Consider the following 26882-nt stretch of genomic DNA (forward strand, 5'->3'; position numbering starts at 1 on the left):
CTCTAGAGACACGTACTAATCTCAAAGGTTTCAATCGTGTTCTCTAAATCTGCGCTGTAGGGTTCTAGTAAATGCATAATGTAGAAGGGAGAAGATCACCAGATTCTTGAGCTTTAGTTTGGTCCAAAAGCTGATATTCTTAAGTGGCTATTTCTGCTACTGTCTGAGCAAGTCCAGTTGAGAAAACTCTCCAAATGCATGAAAAACTGTAGCCGTCGAATTTGAGGCCAGGGGTAGTGTGTGTGTTGGGGCGGGGGGAGGGATAATTGGGTGAAAACTTCGTATTTTTGCGTTGGGGTAGAAGTTTTTCCCCTCTAAGTTTTAACTTTTTGAGTACCAACAAGAAATCTTGTTTATTTGTGGTTGTTTATCCAAACACTGTCCGTCTTCCCTCTGCATGTTCCAGCGGTAGCTCATGTCTGGTTAGTTGATTGTTGGTGTTTACCCCCGTGTCAGCAACGAAGACTATATCATGGAGAGTAGTGGTTGACTAATGCAAGTTCCAGTAAAAACATTACTTTGTAATCTAATGTATTCTAGTTCTCTCGTCCTGTCAACGGCCAAGAGAATTCGAAGGCGTTCTATATGCCGTAGATAGGGATCGACATTCTTGGTTCATGATCTGCGTCTTGGTTGATCCTGAACGTTGACTATGTGTATGTCTATGGACGTGTATAGGTGGATTGCTGTCTGTCTACCACGACCAACGATTATAGCCTCTTGCAAAGTTCTCCGCTGTTAGTCTCGGCGAGCCTAAACAAAGAATGTGGCTAAACCGGAAGCTTTACAGTCGCATGCCTCGTTTTAGTAGTTAACTGGGAAAAATAAAAATCGTCTGCCAGCAGTCCAATACAAGTTCGTGGAATGTCGCATCGTTTCTGTTGGCGACTGGTGTGTGACCTGTGATGGCGTAGCATAGTTGTGTCAGCAAGGAAGTTTTAGAAAGAGAGCGTATAGTTTGACCAGATTTAGATTCTTCAAGACTGCTGATATGATTTAATAATAATAATGCAAAATTTGTAAAGTACATACTCCTCACACTTCTAAGGTGTTTGCTCTTAGCGCTTAAGAACAAGAACGATCTAAACATGGACAGCATACGAAGGACAGGGAAGCAACATATGAAATAAATATGTTATGAAATAACATATGAACTATTAAAGAATAAACAACAGTACTAAACGAAAAATAAAATCAAATACAAAAAACACAGTAACATGAACAAGACCTGAGAGTAACATGATATTGCAAAAGGAAGGGTGTGAAAAAGGACTAGCATGATGGGAAAGGTTGTAATGAGTAATGTTTACGGAAGAGGTGAATTTTCAGGATTCAATAGTGGGCAGGTGGTGGATATAGAAAGGGAGAGAGTTCCATTATTTCGCTGCACGATAACTAAAAATCCTGTGGCCATATGTTGTTTTGGTGACAGGAAGAGTAAGGAGATGATCATCAGACGAGGAGCGGAGTTGTCTAGCTGGGATGTAAGGGAAGAACAGTTCAGAGAAATAATCAGGACAGGTGTCAGCAAAAAGAAATTAAAACACAGCACGGACAGTTTGTACTGGATGCTAGAACGGATGGGTAGCCAGTACAGAAAGCGGAGAGGGGTGGCGTGGTCCCGTTTCCTGGCTCTAAGCACCAGACGTGCAGCAGACTTCTGTACTTTTTGGAGTTTGTGAAGAAGGTATTCAGGGCAGCCAGCAAGCAAGGAGTTGCAGTAATCAAGTCTGGATAAAACAAACACACAGACAAGAATGTTGGTAGCGCGCGTAGACAGAATATGACGGATGGCGCTGATCTTGCTAGTTTATAATAGACAGACTGACAGACAGCTGTAACTTGTCTATCACAATAGGCAGACTGGACAGACAGATGTAACTTGTTTAGCAAGAGTCATGTCTTCAGTGATAATGAATCCGATTCCTGATGGAGGACGCAAATGGAATATTGGTTTCGCTCACCTTGATGTGACTTGGTGGACAAATGAGTGGAAATGAATTTTCTCTTCTCGAACATAGGAAGGCTTCCGTTTTATCATCATTGAGTTTCAGTTAGTTTGACACCATCCAGTCTTTGATTTCATTAATACAGACTTTTATGGAGCTGGTAGCAGAGTGAGACTCGATCAGTCGGTTGAGTGGAGCAGTACAGCTGCGTATCATCGGCATATGATTGATGAGAAACGTTGTGAGACTAGATGCAAGATGAAAGTAGCTTCATATACAGAATAAGCAGAACTGGGAAGAGTACCGAGCCTTGACGGACGCCACAAGAAAGTGGAGCAGTGTTTAACCATCAACAAACAGTCTGCGTCCTATCGGTGAGACAGGAGTTAAACCACGCTAGTGCAGGTCCAGAAATTTGTCTTTGATACGTGTGGTCGCATCTTCCAGTTGATCTGTGTCGTCTTCAAATAATGCCAATGGACCCTGAGGATTTAAAGACGATGCCCGTGGGATCAGATTGCTTAAAACATGGATGTACTCTCTGTGTGTTTAGTCGTCTGCCATATATAGTAAAAAATAAAAAATAAAAAACAAAATGGGGACATCGTGCTCGCAGTGCTGATCGACAAATGCCAGAAATGCCAACTGTTCGACTGCTGGTTTCGTAAGCGAGGTAGCAAGCCTACAGTTGCCTACATAGGAACTGAAGGGCACCGACTACGGACGTGTAACATGGCATAAAGTGTGATCCAAGTTTTCAATACCTACGTGAATACCTCCAACAGATGATGATATTTTCTCCTAATTTCGTTTTTCCCCTCTTGCGCTGCTTTTTTTGTTTAAGTGCATTGAGCACACTGCCTAGCACAGAAGTGCGCTCAGTAAATACTTTATTGTTAGTTATTATCTTGGTCATAAACAGCCATGCATCCACTTCATCTTTTAGTATGTCTGCTATTACAGTTCCAAAATGGTTGCTGTATGAAGGATATGCATATATTACATTGCGCTGGTTACCGATTATTTGTAGTTTGCATACATTTTAAGAGATTCGAGTTCACAAGAAAAAAATTATTTGTAATCCTTTTTTCATCAGGTGTTAACAATATTTGTTCTGTTTGATAAGATGATCAGGCTTCAGTAGCATAGTGTTATTTGCTATCATTTGTGTGCTTATCAGTCATCTTTTTAGATGTAATTGGTTTGTGTCTACTGCGACTGCTGATTTTGTTATATACTTGCATAAAAAACATGTAATTTATAAGTTGTTTTGTTTTTATATCTAGGAAAAGCCAGCCTGTGTTCATTTCTGAAACAGCCCATGATGGTTTCTCATTCTTCCTCTAAGACATAATGATTAAACACTGCCTCAATTGCTGATACATATATTTCCAAAGATAAGTATCCAAGGTTTGTGTCTTGCAAATGATGTTTATGTCCCTAATCAACATGACAGCAAGAAATAAAAACCAAACAAGCAATGAAGCAAACTACGAAGGGAATCTGTGTTATAATAATGTTAGCAGGGCTTCTGCTAAGGCTAAATTCTTTGGGGTCCCAGGGACCCCTTCTTCAGATTTTTAAGGGGTCCCTGTTCTTTGCCCAAATTTGAAGGGGACCCCATTGACGAAAATTGAAGGGGTCCTCCGAACTTTTAATGCGTACTGTACGCAATTTTTTGCGTAAGCAGAAGCCCTGTGTTAGACAGTCAAATAAGTGCAAAGAAGATGTGCATAGAAATAGTGAATATAACAGTATATTGACCTGTTGTCTGATGATCTGGAAGAGGCAAATTCAGAATTTTCTGTTACAAAATTGTCCTGCTCCTGACCTCATAAACCTTATTATATTCACATTGCTTAGAATGTAATTTATATATTTTTTCCTCTGGCATGAAAGCTTTGCCACAAACGCAGTTATTCTCATTGATGAAATGTGACACATTAAACATATTTTCTCCATTATTTATGGTCTATTTTTGCCCTAAATTGACAATGCTATGGCATCCTACTGATTAGAGAAGTTACTTGATAAGTTGATATAAAACAGTTTGAACAGAATAAAATTTGTTCACTGCTTTATGTACTGTTGATCAAGATGTAATGTCTGCTTTTGAAAGAAGTATTTTCACTATTTTGCATTCTGGCATGGTGCACATATTTTTATATGTCAAATTGAATCTTATTGTCATTTGAATGTCTTTTAGTGGGCAGAGTTAAAGGATTAAAAGCATACAAGCAGCATTAAGTAAAGAAAGTATTTATACTTTATGTACATCATGTGAGCATAGATCTGTGCATCAACACGAATTTTACCAAGCATGCAAAATAATATTCACCTTTAATATGAAGATTTAAAAATACTGGAGTGTTGGAATAAACAGCCTATACTGCAAAATCAACAAATGAATTTGTACGTAAATGAAATATGTTAAAAAATCAAAATCGCCGATCCCTGTAGTTTTTGAGTCATATAAGTCAAAGTCAGGTGTTAGTGAAAATGTGTAGTCAATTAGCGACTCGGACATAACCAAAACAAAAACTAAACTGATGACTGTCGTTGAAAAGGTACCGCATGGGAATCAAGATGGCGGGCGGTGTCTCGTTACTAATGTATCACGTGTTACAAACGACGGATTTTGAGGTTCCATTATGACGGGCAATTGCTTTTGTTATTATTATAATAATAAATGATGGCCAGAATGCGTTTATGTTAATCCCTACAGATATTTATCAGTTTATTCCTGTATAGCTATCGAATGGACAGCTACAAGTGTGCAACTATGTACCAATACATTTATACATGCAACACCGTTGTTTATTCAAGTAGTATCAGGTATGGTAAATACTGGTGACTGAACCGTGTCATGAGGTGCTCCCATATGTCCTGTGATTTGAAACTCCATATCCATAGGACCTTTCCACGCCTAGTATTCCCCCGCATGTGAAGGTTTTACTTAATACCTAGCCATGCAGTCACATTGTGAATCGAAACTTGGAATGGTGGATTTATTATTGACGATTATTATTGATATGTGTGATATCTCTTCTTGAGTATCCAAAACAGTAGCTTCTTTAAAGAAATAATCAAATTTAGTGAAAACGTATGACTAGAATTGGCATACTTGTCGAGAATAGACGCTTTTTATCCGTTTCTTTTTATCCAAAATCTTGGCCAGTCCATAATTTAGCCATACAAGCTACGTATGATTGTCTGCTCCTGCGCAGACTTAGTCATCCGGGACATTACGAGAACATTTGTAATGGCGGTCAAGGTGGCAACTAGCATGATAAAATAGAAGATATTTTGCCATCTGCTGTAACTGTTCGCCTGAAAAGAGACAAATTTAAAATCACCGTTGATGTCACGATGATGCAAGATGCTGTACGAGAGAAAGCTCAAGTTACAAGTGACTTAAGAACGGTTGAAATTGAGCAAGGTAGCCAGACACCATCGTCGCAGACTGTGGAGAAAACGCAAGTGATACCGATTTCACAGTCCAATTTTGGTCCGGATATGTCTGGAAGTGATGACGAAGAAGCTTCTGAGGTTTGTATGAATGTGGATTGTGTTTTTAACGCATTTGAAGGAATGATCTTTATGTAATCGGCTATTATGTATGCGTGACGTCTTTTTTTAACCGTTCGCTGTGCATAAAATTTATTGGGTAATGGTGGGTACGTAACCTCCGCACCATGTGACCAGTAGATTGAAATGTTTGTTTGTATTTTAGTGTGTAATATTGCCTTTTGTCGACCAGATTACTGTTGCATTTAAATTCATGATTATGTTGACCATGCCAGAAGCGTACCGAGATACTTGGGCGCAGCTCGGTTCTTTGTGTTTACGAATACAACGAGAAAAGGCAACAAAGCATTAATGGACACAGAAATATTGAGACCTAGCAAGAGTGTAAAAATTGGATAACAGAAAATATTCAGTAGTATTACGTCTATTCGTGTTTTTTAGTATTTCTGCTGGTAATTTTATGTACATAGTTTCTTATTTACATGAACCATTTGCATTTACAGGTGAGCATCATCAATGTTAATGTTAAAACTTAAAAGTAGTCTTTAATAAGTGAAAAAAATGTTAGTACTGATATCTTATGTTTTCTAACCCAGAAAACTTAACAGACATTCACATATCAGTAAAAATTGTGCTCATTCTGAAGTTCCTGTTCATCCTCTAGGATTGAATTTATCAAGAAATAAGATTATAGAGTTTAGCTTAATTTAAACTGGAATGCCTTAACTTTCTGAAGCTGTCTTTCTGCTCAAGCCTTCTACTAGTCATTCTGTATTTAAAAATAGGTTGCATGTTAGTCTGATAGCTGATATGTTTGTAATTGAATCATCACTTGCAGCAAGATATGTCAGAATGCTTGTGGAAAATAAAATCTCAGAATGTTCTTGCATGCTTTGCAGTTCATCATGTTGCTTGAGTGTTTAGATAAAACTTGTGTTGTCTAGCTTACAACTCTGCCCTCATCTTGATGAAAATAAAACAGGTGTTATAGCAAGTAAAGACAAAAAGATATAAAGTTTAGCACCAGCTGTAGTTTGTAGCTTGATGCACTACTTTTTATGGGACTATTGTCAATTAAAGTTACATTTCTGTTTTGGGCTTGGATAGCATAATTCACTTTCGGTAATATATTTCATAGTAAAAGTATTTAAAATCATTTGTATGAGAAAAATGGCTGGCACAGATTGGAGGCAGGGATGGAGATGAGAAATCCTCAAAACTGTGTATCAAGGAACTATAAGACCACACCTTGACTATGAGTCAAGTGCTTGGATGATAGCAGCCAAGACACACCAATAGACCTCAGAACCAAGCATTGAAAATAATCACTGGAGCCATGAAAACACCATTTGAAAAGATGAGTGGATAACAACAATTCCCTCTTTTTTAACAAGAGAAGAGACCACAAGGCACTAGTACACGCCATCAAGTAAAAGCACAGCATAGCACAGGCCATCTGATAAGTGCCAGACTAAGGCAGCTACCTTCAGCCAGGTTTAAAAGATCAAGCTTTGTGAAAGAGACAGGCACTGAAGAGACAACATTAGAAACGATTGCCTGCAAAGGTTGAGAACCTGGTTCACTGAGATGATCCTCCTCCCTGGAAGAGACAGAACCACTTTGGCATCTGTACCACAATTTCTTATTTGCAAACGACATAGAGATACAAGCAAGAAAACTCTGATGCTTGACACGCTAGAAGAAAAGTACTTTTAAGACGAATGGCTATGCCTTACACAGATAAGTCAGCAATGGACACCATTTCAAATGGAAGATCTGGCCTTCAAGTGTAACTAAAGTAAACATCATCTCAGAATATGATGGAAAAGACGACTTAAAAAAAAATAAAGGATACATTATGGGCTATATTCAGAGAAAAACATATATTCCTTCTCCAGTTCCAGATGTTTTCATTTAATTTATTTGCATCATAAATTTAGTAAGACATCTTTTTTTATATGTTTGTCGGTTGACAGGCTTGCTGTTAAAACATTTGGAAAATTGCTAGGTGACTATGACTATTTAATGCTTTTTACATGGAGGTAGCTCTCAGAAATTCTGTATTGTGGGCTACAGCTGGAATGACTATATGCAACGGTGAACATGCAGCTTATTATGTCTGCACAAATCACAGGTGGTTAATATGAAAGATGGATCTACTCATGGTAAAGCATTTGTTTTTGAAGGCAGATACTTGAGGAGAGAAAGCATTAGCTGTCAGGAAATGGATGCTATCTGAATTTGATATTTGTTTGACCAAGAATGACCAGATGAATGTAACCTAGACTAGGAAGGAAACAAAGAGTGACCTTTGGAGTTTTTATATTTGTAGTAATGTCATCCTTAGGCTGACCTCCATTATCCAGCAGCTGCATGTTTATTTGGATGCCAGTTGAAGCATTAAGTGTGGAGATTTTTGTGATAATGTAGTTCCTGAAAATTTTGTAAGAGACACATGTTGAATGAAATTATTTGTTGTTGAAGGGTATTATTTACTCTGTTTTCATAACAAAAAATGTAAATTTGTTTTAAACATTATTTAGCAAGAAGGTGAAGATTGTTCAAATTTATTATCTGATACTAGATTTGATTATATTTTCTTTAGCACTTCCGCTATCTTGCTCGAGAACTACAGAATATGAAAATCATACTTGGATGGTAACATTAAACATTTGGATCCCAGTCAAATGTGATAGCCTGATGTTAAGAGCAATGCAAATCAGTTAGACAAAAGGTAAAGGATAAGTTTACTCCAGAAATTGTATAGTTTGTGCATTTCCCATCAGGCAAGGCTACTGAGACAAGTGTTTTAGAGTGCCTTTATTTAAAGTGAAACAGTATGTCATATGCTGCTGACAGATGCAACACCCATTGTATAACCAAAAGGACAGCGTATTCTTACTGATAATGCTGGAATTATGCTTTGTGTTACTGCCCTTCATTAAAAATTTAGGAAGTGGCTTTGTCAAAGCATCGTTTATTAAATAGCTGTCTCCATTTCCTAGGGTATGATATGAGATGTCCAATATCACATAACACATTTTGTGAAAGTTGTGTATTTTTGTATGCTAGGAAAAAAAATTAATATATATATACACCTTTTTTTTCTTTTTGGGAAAAGGCACCGTTGGCCTGCAATCCATGAAGTTTCTGTTCTTTTATATTGATATAGGATCAAAAGTTATTGCACAGGCCAACCTTGAAATTCCTACTTTTTGAAAAAAGATTAATAATGTATGGCTCTGTTGGCAATATTTGTTGCTGATAGCGACTTACGTCATGTGATGATTTGTCTTGTGGGCCTATGTTTATTTGACTTTTGGTGTTGGGACGATGTGTGGGAGGAGTTGGTCATAGCTATTGTTTATTCAAATCTGGCAAGCATGGCTGGAATGATGCAGTTTTTGGTAAAAGTGACTCTACAGTAATACACTTCCAATTATATACTTTCTTACTGTCACACCTGAGTACATGATGCCATTCTTAGTTCGTTTTCAGATTTAGGGTGACAGCTTGTTACAGCTGCCATCTTGTCTGGAAGATGGAAGGTTTTTAGGCCCTGGCCACACCAGGAATCTTAATATTTTAGGACCACTGTCTTATTCCAGAAAATACTATTGCTTTTTTTGAATTGTGACAATTACAAAATCTTTGTTGGGATTTATGTACATGTTCTCATGTATACGCATTTAAATGACATCTGAGATGGGCATTTAATGCAGGTAAAAGGCTGTACTGTCTTATCAGTATTTCCCATTTTTAAAGTTTGGTATCCTCTGTACTCTGCCAAAGAACCACACCAGATTGTAATTGTAAACTGGAATGGAGCTTTCAGCACGACTTGATTGTGGTAAGGATTGCAGAAGAGAAAAAAATTGTTTTAGTTTAAAATTGCATATGCCTCACAGAGCACATCTGACATTGCCTCCTTAGGTTAATATGCTCCTGTTGTATGATCATTTGTGACACATTCTTGATTGCAGGTTGACTCTTTCATTTTGGATGAAAATGATGTCGAAGAAAGTGAAGGTGTGCTAGAGCCTGCCAAGTTCCTATTGGCAGCAGAGACCGAGGAAGGGCAGACATTGCAGACTGTGGACCCTGAGACTCACGCACGTCTAGAGGCACTTCTGGAGGCTGCTGGTAATGAAAGCTGTCAAAAATTTTCTTGCCATTGTAGAGGGGTGCTGTGAACACTGACAGGCTAGAGAGATAAAAAAAAATGTGCAAGTGAAGTATTTTTAAGCTGGTTATGAAAGTTGGACTGTCTCATGCCCTCTGGGGTCAGGTATAGATGTCCTTTTGCTCCTGTTCGCTTATATGATTTGGTTGACTCAGCAATGTGAGGGTCATGTCTAGCAGTGGCAGCCTTTGGGGGTTGCAACTAGAGCAATAGATTCTTCTTGCTACACTTAGGGCTCTTGGCCCCATATGACACTTGCCCAGGGCACCACATACTGCTAAGGCAATCCCTCTGTCTAGTCACTGTGGGCAGCATCTGTGATAAAAAGGAAGTGCAGAAGAGAGAGAAAGAAGGATAGTGTGCATGTACAGGAGACTTTGACAAAAGTTCGACTCCTAAAATGGGCCTTGTGTCGTAAAATTAATTTCAGTGCTTTTTTTTCTGTTTTCTTCCCTTTTTTTTTTTTTTTTGCTATATAGAAAATATGTGGCATGAAGTGTCCATTAATATATATGTAGCGGAGTGGTAGGGGTTGTGGTGGTGACGACAACAAACTTCCAACACACTCAAACAAAGGCAGGAACAGTCAGCAGGTATGCGACCCTTTAATACATGGGCTTGTACAATGGCCACGACTGCATCGCACTTAAATCCAGTATTTAAGGCGCCCCGGTGGCGCAATTGGTTAGCGCCTGTCACCTATACAGTGAAGGCTGGCTGCCCATGGAGTTCATTTCTCGTCTCGGGCACGCTGTTCTTTCTCTGCACGTGGCATCTGTTTACAGGGCTGGCTGCCTTGCCGTAATGTGAGTGGTATTCATGCGCTTGGAAGCAGCAGATTGTCTCTCACAATTGTGGTCCTTCATCCATCAATTCATTTCTGCGCATTGAGCGTATCTTTGTGATACGGAAACTGCGCGTTATAAAACTCCATCATCGCATCGCCAGAGGCGCTAAAAGTCCGGGCTGTCTCTTCTCTGTCGTATGTCTGTGGTCCCTCTCTGATCTATTGCGTCTCCCCTGGTTTAATCTCAACTCTGCCCTTGTATACCTCTTGGAAGGCTAAACTTACTGCGATGCTTACATATGGCCTGGACAATTAGCAGCTTTAACCCCAGCTAATCACTGCCGAGTACCCTCTTTTCACGATGACTCAGCACGTCCAGCCAACAACAAACAATCATCCACCAGACCCGCCAAAAACTAACAACAAATGCTGACTTACCAGCCCTCTACATATAGTTAAAAAGATAACTGCTCATCTGGTTCTTATGCGTGTAAAAAGTAGTATGTCAGTGAAATCTAATGGCGGTCACGATTGAACAAAGTCTTTCATTTGCAAGCAAAATTTATATATTGCTGTAAATGTGTTTGTGTTTCTAAGATTCTTAGCAGATATAAAATAAGTGTTACAATATATTTTTTTTTACATGACTTCCATTGTCTACTAGACAAAACAGTTTTCACTATGACCAAAGTTTCTGCGATTTTGGGACAAAATATTGTGACACCCATCAGCATGAATCCAGATTGCATTAATTTTTTGCAAGAATAAGTTTAACACTTTTTGTGTGCAAATTGTAGAAATTTGTGAGGTGAAAAGTTTCATCAAACCCAGAATGTTTGAAATTTGGTAGTGTGAATAGTGACCTGCCCTTGACCAGCCTTTTTTAAAAAGAAATTTTGGCAGTTACCTTTTTCACATATTCAAAACACAAAACAACACACTTAAATCCAGTATTATCATTCATATACAGTGGAACCTCGGTTAACGAACTTAATCCGTTCTGGAAAGCTGTTCGTTATCCGAAACAATTTTTTCCATAAGAAATAGAGGAAATAGATTTAATTGGTTCCCAGCCCTTGTTGACTCGCTAATATTTGAAAGTTACCGGCTATATAGGTATTTGTTTTAATGAGAACAGTTATACTGCAATATAAATGGAGTTAAATAAACATAAAAAACATTAACGAAAGCATTGAAACATAAGAAAACTTGCCATTTTGACGGCGTGGGTGGATGGAGGTGTGGGGAGGAAGGGGTGGAATTACTGCTTGGATTCCCCCTCCATGAGCACGCGTGACATTATAAAATCGGGGGTGACTTCCCTTTTCTGTAGCTTTGAGGTTAAAGGAAAAATCTTGTCCAGTGTCTGTTCCTTCTGCTTTAAACTCTTCGGTAATACAACTTCACATATCCGACAGACACATGCCACCTTCATACTTTGAAATCATTTCCTTTTTCAATTAAGTTGTTGGCCGCTTCCTTGTCATTACCTCACTACTATTGCTCTTAATCTTCTTTGGAGCCATGATCGAGGATTATCTTATTAAAATAAAGCACAACAATCACTAAATAAGAAGAATGCTTTATTCATCCTTTGATGTAGTTTCAGGTTCAAGAAAACAAAAATAAAGATGTAAACAATTATCTGACTGTATGCCAAAGGCGAACTTTTGTCATGAGCATGCATATAGGAAAGGCCTGAATATTCTTTCTTTTCCAAATGCAATGTCACTTAGCCAACAAATCAATTCTTGTTCTTATTTTTGTTCATATTTTTTAAAATTATGCTACATATTCCTGCTTTTTGATACCCTGTGAGGAGATTTTAGTTTTCCAGAAAAGTAGCATTTTAAAGGTACAGATATTTTTCTCTGGCATATTGGGAGCAGCAAACAGTAAGGGTGTCATTGTGTTTAGGGCCTGACAGAGACAATGGAACTTGTACGTCTTTTAGTGATAAAATATCAATTGTTGCTAAAGAGATTTCCACTTGCAGACTCTAGTGATCTTTGGCAACCTTTTGTATCAAAATGTATCAGAATATTGTATGCACATTTCTTTTTTCTCAGGAATCAGCAAACTGTCATCAAAAGACGGAAAAGCATTAACTGATCCAGAAGTGCTGCGGACATTAACATCGTCTGTGAGCAGTGCATTAGATGAGGCAACACAGGCTATCAACTGCATGCGCTCAGAGCAGCAGGGTCAGCTTCAGGGAGAGGGGTGATTAGCATTTTTATAACCTTTTATTTAAAAAATCTTATTCATCAGCCAGCCAGAGCAGTAAGCAAAACAGCAGTTTGTTCCAGATTTAACCTCTTTTATAGTTTGCAGAAACTTAAAAATGATTGTCTAGTTTTCTGATACACAATATTTGTTCTGATGCCATGACCTCTTTCAAAATTATATGTTTTGAAAAATTAAAATGTAGGTAGGATTTCTTGAGTGAAAGAATACAAGTTTTTTTGGCATTAGATGGAATACACTGCTGTCCAGACCTGTTTAATGTGCTGCAAGAAGTAACAGTACTAGATCGGCATGTCTGCTTTGATGATGCATAGAATGGTATTAGATTGTTCAGAGTTTATGTTATTGTTGACTGAACTGGTTATTTATACAATGCTATAACAAGGTCAGATTGTTCAGTGACCACTGTGTTGGTAATCCATTAATTTTCAGATTTTTCTGTTGTGAAAGGGCTCAGACTTTGACGGAGCGTGATGTAGGCACTGTGCGCAAGCTATATGAAAGTGGCAGTGTGCCAGATACTACTGAAGAAGGGGAAAGCCTCCTCTCCTTGGCTTGCTCTGCAGGGTACTATGAACTTGCCCAGGTGAGATAGCAACAGCATAGGTTCAAATTTGTGTGATTATGATTTACATTAAATATTTTTTGAAGAACATATTCCTTTCTCCCACCTTTCACCACCATCTGTTTATCCTCTGTTTGCATTGAAAAATGATCTTCAAAGATGATAAAAAGTTGGTGTGAGAAATTTATGTTTCAATAAAACTTGCCACTTTAAAAAAAATTTGTAATAGTGCTTAGATGTTAACCGATAAAAATAAAGAAAATTTACTGAAGCCAAGAAAGCGAAAGATCTCGTGATTCAATGTACACATGAAATATTGAATGTCAACAGGTATTACTGGCAATGAATGCAAATGTGGAGGATCGCGGCATCAAGGGTGACTGCACTCCTTTGATGGAAGCAGCAAGTGGGGGTTATCTGGAAATTGTCCGGCTGCTGATTCTGCATGGGGCAGATGTGAATGCGCAATCTTCTGCTGGTTAGTCTTTTTAAGTTTAAAAAAAAAAATAGTAATAGGCGCATACACCAGATGAAAAATTGGGTGATATGCCAATGTCCTTAGAATATAACCACATAGATGTGAAGATAATTGTAGTGCAGTGTCACGACCTGACGTCGGACTTGCGCATTCTTTAACGAAAAACACGAGATCACTTCCAGGTTGGGACGTTTCTTTTACTAATACACATAAAAACATAAACAAGCATACACAGGAGAACAGCAGTTTTCACAATTGTTAACTTAAATCCACTGGTAGCTACGACAATCTGTCAATAACAAGGCACTGGTGAAGAGACGTCTTAAAGAGCACCTTTCAAATCGCACGAAAGGTCCACGTGCACAAATATTCAGCAACACAAATCAACACATTCTTCGTTTTGAGTCATTTTGTTATCTTGATTGGTGGCTGTGAATCCGTGCACATGCACTAATGTGATAGTAAATGCAAATGTGCTATTTTCTTGTTTATGTAGGCAACACCCCTCTCCATTCTGCTGCCTGCGGAGGACATGTAGAAGTTGTGAAAGAGTTGATTACATCTGGAGCATCCGTGGAAGTGCACAATGAGAATGGCCATACGCCACTCATGGAGGCAGCCAGTGCTGGATATGTTGAAGTTGCAAGGCTACTGCTAGAAGCTGGTGCAGGAATTAATACTCATTCCAACGAGTTCAAAGAGAGTGCTCTTACATTAGCCTGCTACAAAGGTATGTCAGGTTTTTCCTCTTTGTTTTCAATTTGTTGAGTTATACAGATTATAATGTATAATGAGCCATGTACAGTCATGTCTCAGGTTATAAATTTAATTCGTTCCAAAACATAGCCCATATCATGAAAAAATTCTATCTCGTAACTTATTTTCCCATTTAAAATAATGAAAATCAAATTAATCCATTCCACACCCCAAAAATAATATAAAATAGATCCACATAGTATATTACACAGAATTAAAGGACATTTTCCCATTTAAAATAATGGAAATCAAATTAATCCGTTCAATAAATAATCCCAAAAATAATATAAAAATAGATCCACATAGTATATTACGCAGAATTAAAGGACTACATGAGTGCTTGGCAAAAATTGTGGAAATAAAACATAACATGATCACAAAAACATTCTGGCGGTATTTTATGACAAAGGGGCATGAGAGATTTTTATGTTAATATTTTTTTCTTAAGCACGCCTGGATTTGTTGAGAAAACGGGAAGTAACAAAAGGGAAATATTTCTAAAAATAGTGCCGTCTGCATAGCTGAATTCAAAGAGAAAAGATACAATCCTCAATAAAAGAAAACAGATCAGGATGTAATGTGCTGTTGCTAAATGTCATCCGACACTCAGATAGAGTATGTACTCATTTAGGAATTCCTAAACCTGCTGTGTGAATTTCATCCCCACACAGTACACAGAATTTGCTCAAGACATTTCAAAAGGATTATTATCCAGTTTTTTATATAGTACTAGCAAGTCTTGGACTTTCAATAAAGTGAAGAGATCTTCCTGCAGCAGTGCCAGCTATACAGAAGCACAGTCTGTTAAAACCAGCTATGACTGCTGGTAAAAAGCTTAAAGATCAAGCACCAGATCTACAACATCAACACTTTCTACACTGTTCTGGTCTACAAGTAGCATCATGTGACAGTCATAAACACATCATCAGTCATATCCCTTATCCAACACAATGCTAAAAATAACTGATTTTATAGGAGAGTAATTTTCTCCAGATCGTTGATGATGAACTTGGCGAGATCAGGCTCACATAGACCATGCTTATGTTTTCATGTGATCTTCAATTCTATGGAAATTGTATCCTATTTCCTCTTGGCAGCATTATCTTTAGCAACCATCTTCTTGGTTGACATTGTGGGTTACAAAGCTTCTGCATGTAAGCCACAACAACAACAAAAAAACAAAGCAAAAAACCCACTAAAAAGCGCAAATGGACTCAAAGATGCTTCCGCTACAATCGAACAATGCACACACAGAGCCGGATGTAGTGTCTGGAAGCACCACAGCATCACTGAGTGAATGCTTAAATACCAAGGCAAACTTCCTGAGAAGTTTTTGCTCATATGGGGAGACACTCATATCCTGAGGCCTGACTGTACATTCAGACATTTTAGATTTTTAGATTTTTTTTGCAAGATCAAATTTGGTGTGATCATAGCAATAGCATCAAGACTAGAGGCCACATAGGTCAACATTCATGCTAAATACTTGCATAAGAGTAAGTAAAATTAAAAAAACTCCCACCCCTCCTCCTTCCCCCAAGTTCCTTCAAAAATGCACACCTACCAGTAATTTTTCAGTATATTTTGTGTATAAATCTTTCTTGGAGCTTGCTGTTATCTTAAATTGTTTCATTGTATTTTGAACCCAATAAAAATAGCAGTCTCTTGTGGCACTTTAGGTCACCTGGAGATGGTGAAGTTCCTACTGGAAGCTGGAGCTGATCAGGAGCACAAGACAGATGAAATGCATACAGCACTAATGGAAGCATCTATGGATGGCCATGTGGAAGTTGCCCGCTTACTTCTGGATAGTGGAGCTCAGGTTAGGCTTTATGTTTGCATGCTACAAAAGTATGTTATTTCCATTAGTTTTCTTAATTCATATCTGATTGCTTTTAAAATTCATAAGTCATCAGTCATTTCTTCTCTTGACTGGTATTGGTCATTGGGATGAGCATATGGATAGACATAGCAGCTGCCAAAACCTGCCTCACATGGCAGTTTTGGGTGTGTGAGCAGGTCCTGCACAGGATGACCTGTCTACTCCTTCACATTTGTAATCTAGTTTTTTTTTTTTTTTTCTCTGGCCACCACAACGACATTCACCACCCTCCAAGGACAATCATTGACAAAGGCTCATGCCATGTCACGTGACCAAACCAGACTAGCTTATGCCTCTAGACAGAGTAGACATTCCTGGTTTCCTATGAGCATGGCAATCATGCTTTATACAAAGTCATTGGTTTTATGTTATCTGTATGAGATTTGGAGCAGCCTCCTCAGGTATGTTTTTTCAAATGCCTGGCTTCTCTCTGTATCAACACATTTTACATCTGTAAAATACATAAGAAACAAATGGTTAAGCTGATTTTCTTTTATTCTTAATGCACATACATTGCCATATTTAAACAAATATTAGAGTGGAATATCGTTGTCAATCTTTGCAAATTTGAGGCACCAAGGGCTATCTAATGGACATTTGTAGCTTGCAATCAGTTATATAACATATATATATATGATAGTTGCAAAGTATATCATTAAGCATGAAGAGTAATGACACAAAGTTTAGGGAAATGGTAAGATGGGTTTAAGTGATAGATCTGACTTTCTGAATCATGTCCAGTCATAATTTGAGGTTGGAAAATGATTGTTTAGCTGTCCTGTCTGAAACATTGTCATGTGATAACTAGTATAGGGCTATAGTGTTGGTGTCTCACTTCTGTTCCCTCCACGAAACAGGCGGACGCACTGGTAAGCAGACTGTCAGAAGGTCGAACGGGTAATTGTAGGGTGTGTTGCGGTGGGGTATGTCGAGACGAATAGCCGGCCTTTGGCGGCACTGGACCGTCGGGTGGACAAAGGGCCAGGAAGTCTCGCCATTCTCCCCTGGAATCAGTAGGCCCGTGACCGCGGACCGCTTACATCATGACGGACATAGACCACGGTCAGGTTGGAATGCGGGATGGTAGTGTCGGTACAGGGGATCTCTCAGAGGAAGGGAGAGCATTGTCAGCCTATGCCCGTTAATTATAGAAGTCCGCGGTACACCTGAAGCAGGACAATAGCGGTACCTGTAGTGTCACCCGCTGGACACAGGTAGTGAATAGGAAGCCAGACTAGACGGCGCCGGAGTCGCCGATCGCATTGCTAGTGAGAGGGGGTAAAGAGGGGGTGTAGTTTGGGGCTGGAATAAGCCAGAGTGACCACCTGTCTATCATGTGTTAGCTACGTATGATTGGTTGTAGCTAGTTAACAGAATGGTTGAAGGTAAGACTGAGAGTATGTTGACCAATCACGAGAGAGGATGATCCTCGCAGATGAGGATTTAGTAGGGTGATCGGTCAAGCCTCGTGGTCTTTCCGCACCAGCACTCGAGGAGGAAGGTTGTAGCCGAAATCTGTTCAAGGCTGTTCAGATTCTCTGCTGTGAGTTCGTCTGGGAATCGTGACAACTGCAGCACAACCGACTCAGAGGTGTGGAAGACCCGCTCTGTCGCAGAGTGTACGACACTTCATCTCCAGCATCTGTTTGGTCGCAAACAGTAGGGGCAAAGTTGGCAGATAAGTGTCGGTCCTGTTAGGCGCTGTTAAGCTTGAGACAGCAGTCCGGCCTAAGGGACGTGAGACAGACACGTGGTGGCACGTGGTGGTGCCAGAGTCTCAGCGCTTGCGAGGGAGTCAGCTACGACCGACGGAGCATCATCAACGGATTCTCGGACGTCAACATCGGAGGGGCCCTCAAGTGACTAGAGACTTGTGTGTAAGATAAGTGGCGTGTGGTGTGCAGTGTGTAGTTGATTAAGATTAGTGAATCGTGGCTCATGTTACCTAGACTAGGATTAGGATAACGGGACACCCTAGAATAACGACCATATAGTTATATTTGAAACTGTATCATTGATGTAACTTGTATAATCCTCTCGATGATTAATAACTTTCTTTTATACACTAAATTGCCTTGAGTTGTTCATTGGGGTATGCGTGCTGGGGGCCCGAGCTAATTAAAAGTGTTAATTGATAAGCAATTTAGTGTGAGGGCACGCGGTAAATGTCGACGTGATTTGGTAGAGGTATCGAGAGTGTGATAGACCGAAGGACGGAATCACAACCTCTACCATCTCCACGGGCTCTTCCCCAGGAGATCGCGACAAACATAGGTAGGCCTTTATGTTGTGTTTGTGGAGTGACTGAACTGTGGCATGCCAGAGCTGGCTGTCAGTCTCCTGTGTGGGAGTTTCAAACATTGGAGTCATGGATTTAGAGATAAGGGAATTAAATTATGAACCACACACAGCACGGTGATGGGAAGTTGAGTACACTGAAAAATTTGTGCCTGGGAATAATGTTACAGACAGTTTCATTGCAGCTACTACATGTTTCAGCATGGCAATATTTCTGGAGTAGTTAGGCCAACAATCGCTGAGTGAAGAATATAAGAGTTCCATTGCAATACTGAGTGACCTTCCTTCAGTGTCACTTGTGTTGAGATCAGTTAAACACAGTCGAATTTTTACAGATCCTTAACAGCACTTCCCATGCACCTTGGTTTCTCAAAGGTAGGATGCAGACAAGTCTGTTTACGTCCTCATAAGCTGTGCCTTTCTGAAGATTACAAGTATTGTAACTGGTGTACACTGAAACAGGTACTTCCATTACATTTTAAATCAAGGTTGTGCTGGATGGTGTGTAAAACGGCTGACAGTATTGCAATGTATGTCATGTCAAATAGGTGGTCCCCCCCTCCCCACCCTGAAAACTGCTCCAACATTGCTTGACACTTTTCTTGTCCAATGGGTACATCTATGTCACGCATTAGAGTCAGTCTGCTTTCTCTAAAGAATGTGCAAACATGGTATCTTTCATGAATCAGCTCAGTGCTGCTCTTTAGTCATGACTTTAAGTAAGTGATTCATTTGCAAGCCACAATTTTGATTAGACATGATTTCTAAACATCGGGATCTAGCATTTAATCGCTGCTTCCCATTTCTCTTGTTTTTCCCTTTAATACTTAAGCGCTTGATTTAGGCAAGTTGCTAAATAAAAGTATTACTTTGGTTTTGACATCTATTTATTGCCAACAAGAACATATTCAGGAGGTAACAACATAATTTTACTCCACTGGTGTTGTCTGCAAGTAGTTAATATTTATAGTGGGCAAGCTTCTTAATCATTTGTCATGTTCTCTGTGTTGCAGGTGAACATGCCAGCAGACAGTTTTGAGTCTCCATTAACTCTAGCAGCATGTGGGGGTCATGTAGAGTTGGCTAACCTGCTTATAGAGCGTGGTGCCAACATAGAAGAAGTGAATGACGAGGGCTACACCCCACTTATGGAGGCTGCTCGTGAAGGCCATGAAGAAATGGTTGCACTTTTGTTGTCACATGGTATGAATGAAAGAGTATCCAAACATTGTACAGATTTACGAATAATGTTTTGTGTTGTAGTATGACTATCAGTACAGCATCTACAAGTATATGTACATTATGTAGGCATAGATTCCTTATCCCTGCCATTGCAGATGTTAATATATAGGATCATCAAAAGTAAAAGAATGGATTGTGTACATGTATATGGGTATGTGCCAGTTGTGTATATTTCAATTTAACATTTAAACAGTTATACCCTACCTTCCCTTTTTCAGAGATTCCTTTATATTTTTGAGGTTAGGACATTTTTTTCATGCAAGTCTTTCAGGTCTTACAAAACTCCACCCTATATCTTTCATGTCTTACACAGGTGCAGACATTAATGCACAGACTGAAGAGACTCAAGAAACAGCTCTGACTTTAGCATGCTGTGGTGGGTTTTTGGAGGTAGCTGATTTCCTCATTAAGGCAGGTGCAGATATTGAGCTGGGGTGTTCCACACCTTTGATGGAAGCTGCTCAAGAAGGACACTTGGACCTTGTTCGGTACCTGTTGGGTGCAGGTTGGTGAAGATTTTGTTGTAGCTTTTGTTTTATGCCTTTTTCTCTGTTTCTTTGTTTGAAAGCATTTGTAAACAATACTTTTATATTGCTGACCAAAATCTTTCACCATTGTATCATTGTGTCATTTTGCATTTTCTGTGACTTTGTCTAGTTCCTTTATTGAAAGTGTTTCTGTAAAAAGTAGATTTAAGAAAAAGACATATGGCTATAGGAAAAAAAACCTAAAATTGGACATTTTCAGGGGCTAATGTGCATGCCCAGACTGGCACTTGTGACACTGCTTTGACCTATGCATGTGAAAATGGCCACACAGATGTAGCAGAGGTTCTTTTGGAGCATGGAGCAGTGCTGGTATGTTGTATGACATCGTTTTTTTTCTCTCTCAAAGTCAGGAGGATTCTCCAAAAATTAAAATCTTTTTTGAATATCTTTCTTTAATGGATTTCTATTATTATGGAGTGATCAATCCCTATATAAATAGCTAAAAATGATTTTGAGTACTTACGAGAAAAATTATGAATAGAGTTTTCATCCAAAAATATACAAGTATTTTAAGAACAAAGTTACATATTCATTATTATAAGTCATTTACCAAAACTCATTAGGTTTTTGTAAAATAGAAACTAATAAATCATATACTAAAACTCTTGGGGTTTTTGTAAAGTAGAAACAGATGATGTAAAGATTGTTTTAACAACTTCTCATCATCTCAAGAGGTCTAGGATATATAAGGATGTTCTAACATACATTTTCATTATCTTAAGAGGTATAGGAGATATAAGCAATCAGACATGGTACCCCATCTCCCCACTTCCATGAAGTTATGCATTTCTAAATAAAACTACAAAATTTTAATGCTATCTTAAGATTTTTGTTAATGCATTGAAGTACAGGTGATTAAAATCATATTTCAAGCTTAAAAGTTGATGCATAAAACTGGTCAGGAATAGTTGTTACTTGCTTTTTGCTGCAATGTCATTTCAGTCTGTGGTATTTCCCAATACTAATTTTATTTCACTGTGTATTTACTGCATTTCAATTTTGCAACTTTGGAAATATTTGCTCCCACCAAATTGTAGCTGAGTTGGAATAAATCACCTGATTTCAGCCATTTTGCTATTGCTAGAGGTACAGACCACTTGAATTATGTTTTCAAATTTGTAACTGAATACATGTTCTCCCTTTGTTTTTGTAGTAACAGTGCTACTTCATTTCTTCGTACGTAGTTAGTCAGTGTTGATTTGTTTTATGTGCCCAGGAGCATGATTCTGAAGGGGGAAGGACACCTTTGATGAAAGCAGCACGTGCTGGACATATGTGCACTGTACAGTTTCTTATCAGTAAAGGTACGCCAGAGCATTTAGCATTTCAATTATATCCTTAGAGATGTGACTGATATCTCAGTAAGTTCTACCTGAGTACCTGTGCCCAGTACATGAGCCATTTCTTGGCTCTTAAGATTTATTAAGATAGGTTGTTAAAACACAGACTTGCATTTTTGCTTTTTGTCAGTCTGACAGCTTTTAACCCTTGTTATCAATATTGCAGGAGCTGATGTGAACCGGGCAACATCAACCAATGATCATACAGTGCTGTCCTTAGCTTGTGCTGGAGGCCATCTGTCAGTTGTAGAGTTGCTTCTGGCAAATGGGGCAGATATCTCTCATAGGCTAAAGGTAAGTTAAACAATTCTTGCAATAAAGACAACATTTAAAAAAAAAAAGTAAATCAACCATCACAATTCTCTTGGCTGTTTTGTAGGTTAGATTGGCTGTTACGTCTATCCCATATATAAATCTTCAATGAAGATGTTTAAAAAAAAAATCATGAAGGAATTTAATAAGTTGTGAAATACTTTTTTACCTTTGGCTGTAATAAAGTTGTGTTGAAGAATTCATTATCTTATCTATACATTAGATCATGTTAACATTTCTGTAGTGTTTTGTTTTTGGAGCATGTGATGTCTTAGTGATACGCTTGCAGGATGGTTCCACGATGATCATTGAGGCATCTAAGGGAGGTCATGCACAGTTGTAAAGTTGCTGCTGGAATGGCCTAATCGATTGTTGCTCACCTCTTCCGTTGATTTAGCCCACACCGACCTGACACACATGAACTTAGCTGCTGGTGGTGCTGTGGATGAGGTGGGTAATATCTTCACACTTTATTGTAGTACTATTTTAACACAGTACTGACGAACTGGCTTTGCACTGCCGGTGACATGCATAGCTACATATGACCCGTCATAGTTGTCTGGTAACTGTACCTCCAACTCTCCAGTGTCTAAGACAGTGGTTCTTAACCTTGTTTGAGGTACTGAACCCACAAGTTTCATATGCACATTCACCGAACCCTTCTTTAGTGTCATCACGAATTGTGATGACGAATTGTCTTAACCTCCGTGGCAGAGGCTTCACCGAACTCCTGAGAGCGACTCACCGAACCCCTAGGGTTCGATAGAACCCCGGTTAAGAACCACTGGTCTAAGACATTGTGTCATATCTTGCACCACTGCTTGTTCATGCCACTATTACCGATTGCTCCAGTTCCAGTTCATGAAAATAGATTAGGAGTTACAAGGGAACATCATTTTGAATTTTCAGGTTACACCAACTCACAGTTTTTGCAGTATTTGACTTTAAACTATTAGCTCGGGTTTTGAGAATACTACTCTGTGCTCATTACCACATTATGGGCTTAAACCTTGCATTTACCTTACAGCCCCCTTGGGGGTTTTTTTTTCTGCACTGATTCATTCTTTCGTCTCAGACCTATATATATATATCTTTTGGAGAAATGTTTATACTGTGACGACATAAAGTAGACATTTTGTTTGTAAAGGAAGAGATCACTGGCAGCCACTGTTTTGTTAAAGTCTGCCAAAAAGTTGTCCTCCCACAAATGTGCTTTTATGGGGATGAAATATACTTTCATTAGCATGAAGTTCTAATCATTTATTTTGGCTTCTTAGATAAGGAATTGCAAGAATGTAAGTATAAAAGATGTCCTTGTGTCTTGTCACCGTTTACTGTTGTGATTTGTAACAACATAACCTTCAGAGGTTTGAGGTCTCTTTTTGTAGCCTCGAGTTCCGGTGCAGGGACTGGCCAACATTGTTCCACCCAGCGAGCCTGACTCTCAGCTGCCTGGTTCACATAACTTTGGATCTACTGCTCAGGGTGAGTCTCAATTAATGGCATTAAGAATGTTAAGATTGACTACTTACATGTTTCACCCATGCAATGAACAGGGTTGATAAAAAGAACACCAAACACTTTGGATGTCAACGTCAGTGGCATGTCACCTAAACATCAGAGCTTAAGTATCTGGGCAGCATTTGTTTTTTAGAGGACAGAAAAATAAACATTATCAGCATTACTGTTATCAACATTAACAGTTGGCTGGCTTTAGTTTGGAAACCATCTCAGCAAAGGCACAGCTTGTTAGGGAGGATAACTACCACTTTTTACCTATCAGAGCTAGACTTGGACATTAGCCAAGGCCCAAGAGAGTAAAATAACAAGCAAAAGTATTTTCTCAGTTGTGCAGACTTGTCCAAGAGTAGAAAGGACATGATCTGAAAAACTGAAAAACTAAAATCAAATGGTATGAGCTATTTCAGGCTATAAGCACATTCACCAGCAGGGAGTTAAGTAGTTGAACGACTTGACCAGGATGTCAGATAACTAATTGTCACTCAAAGATGCTCTGGCATTTGAGCAAGAGAACAATCCTGCAGACTTTGAATTGAGGGTGTGGCAGAGACCTTTTCATCATATTGCCTTACTATCACACAGGCTTCAAACCAGCTATCAGCTGTTTTTGCATTTTTTCATAACGTGATGGGGTACCAGTGGAAGCTGATGAACTGATTCAACAGTCCATAGCTAGAATAAATAGTATGCAGATTAAACCAAAGTGCATGCATGGAAGTGATTAAATTTTTGCGAATGTTGGAAATAAAAGAAAGCAGTGTTGTGCTGAACAGTTGTGTACTACTATTACCACTAATAATTATTATGTTGTGCCATGTTATAGCTAGAAGCTACTCGTCACTGACACATGCTTGAGTGGAATCACTTGACAGTTGGTCAGTAACATCAAACTAATGATTAGAATAGAATTTTACCTTGTGAATTATGATGGGTTACATAAACCAGTCTAGTATGTGCATGTCGAAAAAATAAGTGCCATCTCCTATGGTCCTTGGACTTGACCATAATCATCCAAGATAAACAACCATCCCAAATTTGGATTTTACAATGTAATCAGCAAAGGAATCGTTTTATGGTAACACGAAAACCAAAGACTGGCTTAGATTTTTTTTACAAACCTCACTAAACAAATATTTTTATTCATCTTGAGGCAAATGAAGGCATAGTTGGTGTCATTTATCCTAACACATATGTTCATAAATTTATGTGCATTCCGAAGCATTCTCTTATTTGAATTGTCAAAAGGGGTATTTAGTGACCGGCCAAGAAGTTAAAAACTGATGCATTTTGCAGATATTTTAACTTTTAGATTCTTGCAAAAATGTTAAAATTGTAATATAAAGATAATACAATACCATGTATTTTGTAGAATGTGGCAGGGTGATGCATTTAACTTTTTTCTGTGGACAATTTCCCAACAAATATTTTTGTTCTAGGCAAGAGCCAGGAATCCTTAAGAGCAAGCGCAGTCAAAGCAGCAAGCAAGCGTATAGTGAATGGGGCAACGGGCGTGGAAGGGAAAGGAGGTGGGCCAAAGTCTATTAGTGTCATGGGGGACAGCCTTCAGCAGCTGAGTCATGAAGGAGCGATGCTGGCAGACTTTTCTGATGAAAAGGCCACAGAAAAGGTGAGAAGTAGTGTGAATCCTGATTACTTACTGTTGTTTCAGTCAAGAGAGAGAATTTGGATATTATCAAAATTTCAACAGGTTCCTCACCATGGCAATAATATTTCAGTAGTTTCTTTACTAGCACTTCTTGTTCTTGTTCCTAATCACCCCCAGTGGAGCATAGGGCCACATTAGTAGCACTTAGTACTGCACCATTTCAAGAGTTTTAGTGATATGAAGGTCAGTTGACAACAGTAAAAGTGCTTTTGTTAGAACACGCATGTGTTTACTTACATAAAAAAATTGTCTTTTTCCCCCATAAAACTGTGTATAAGCAATGTTTCTGTTTTTATGTGTATTTATCTTGTAGGTGGAGGCAATCATCAACAACATCATGGCAAAGGAACTTCTGGCACCAAGTGCTAGCAGTCGCGAAGAACAAATCCAGAGAAAGCAGCAGATTTTGGAAGAGCTTCAGAAGGTGATCATGGTCATTTGATAGTCTTTATTGTGGCACTAACTCAAAGAGATTTTCAAACCAAAGCATTTACTTTTGATAGCAGTATTGTAGTATAAATACATGTAGAGCATAATCAGATTATTTCTTTTATAAAAGAGGTACATAAAATGTTATGCATTGTTATTAACAGAATGAAAGTTTTTGTCTCAGCTGAAGGATAAACTAAATGTTGATATACAAAATTTAGAGATCAGATAAGAATACTATATCACCTTAATAAGTGTAGTTTTTTAAAATGATGTATAATTTTAAAGTACAATTTATGTTTGGACCATGTGGGAAAATTTCTAGGTGGAGAAAGAACTTCAAGAGAAGGCCCAGGCTCAGCAACAGTTAGAACAGCAGCAGCAACTTCTGAAGGCTCGTTCTGCTTCAGCTGCTATTCCTGCAGCTGTACGTCAGGCTGAGGAGACAAAGAAAGCCATGGAAGTAAATCTAGCCTGTGCAGCACCCTCCCGAAGCAGCAGCAGCAGCATGCAGCCAGGCCTAGCTGAGTCCATTGTGTCTTACTGGGCCGCCAACAGTGGACTCTCCCTTGAGTGACTTGGTGGTGCAACTGCCAAAACTATTGAGTAGTGGTGAGCTTGCTGCTGCTGCCCACTCACTGATGCCGCATACTGCATACCCTGATGCATATATTCAGCACCCAGCCACATCATCCCCTCAGCTTGTGCTGCCCCCACAGCTGCCTGTCTCAACCCCCTCCTCCACCATGGGAACCCTCATCTCCCCATCCCAACAGCAGGCGCAGCAAGCTGCAGCTGGAGGAGGGGGCACTTCTCAAGGAAGCAACCTCCCATGTGGGAATGGAGGGGGTATAGGTGTAAAGACCTCCAACAAGCGGAACAGCAGTGGCAAGGTGCAGCGAAGCAAGTCTCAGCAGATTCAGCAGCAACAGCAAGTCCTCAGCCAGCAACAACAGCCTCCTCTCCCACCCCCTCCACCTCAGCAGCAGTTGCCACTCTCCCCTCAGCCTCTTTCCTCTCCTCCTATGTCTCTTGCCTTCCAGCCTGAACACATGGGAGGTAAGATCACTTATTGCGTTGGATGTGAACAATTGTCATGTGCCAGTTGTAACTGTGGCAAATAAATTTTAGGGAAACTGATGATTTAGGGA

At 39.1% G+C, this 26882-nt stretch overlaps 1 protein-coding gene across 1 annotated transcript in view; it reads left to right on the top strand.

Annotated features, from left to right (window-relative positions):
* The first annotated feature begins 5181 nt into the window (after window positions 1-5181).
* LOC112561557 (ankyrin repeat domain-containing protein 17-like) overlaps window positions 5182-26882 on the top strand; it is a 32205-nt gene continuing 10504 nt past the window's right edge. The window contains 19 exon segments of the mRNA XM_025234119.1: window positions 5182-5498; window positions 9461-9620; window positions 12517-12670; window positions 13145-13280; window positions 13590-13737; window positions 14234-14467; window positions 16173-16315; window positions 19687-19876; window positions 20229-20420; window positions 20663-20772; window positions 21680-21767; window positions 21970-22097; window positions 22405-22447; window positions 22450-22565; window positions 23504-23600; window positions 25073-25263; window positions 25616-25726; window positions 26057-26305; window positions 26409-26758. Of these exon segments, the coding sequence (XP_025089904.1) occupies window positions 5319-5498; window positions 9461-9620; window positions 12517-12670; window positions 13145-13280; window positions 13590-13737; window positions 14234-14467; window positions 16173-16315; window positions 19687-19876; window positions 20229-20420; window positions 20663-20772; window positions 21680-21767; window positions 21970-22097; window positions 22405-22447; window positions 22450-22565; window positions 23504-23600; window positions 25073-25263; window positions 25616-25726; window positions 26057-26305; window positions 26409-26758 (3020 nt within the window). The 5' untranslated portion in view covers window positions 5182-5318.

The sequence above is a fragment of the Pomacea canaliculata genome, linkage group LG1 (assembly GCF_003073045.1).
Source record: "Pomacea canaliculata isolate SZHN2017 linkage group LG1, ASM307304v1, whole genome shotgun sequence".
Taxonomy (NCBI): Eukaryota; Metazoa; Mollusca; class Gastropoda; order Architaenioglossa; family Ampullariidae; genus Pomacea; species Pomacea canaliculata.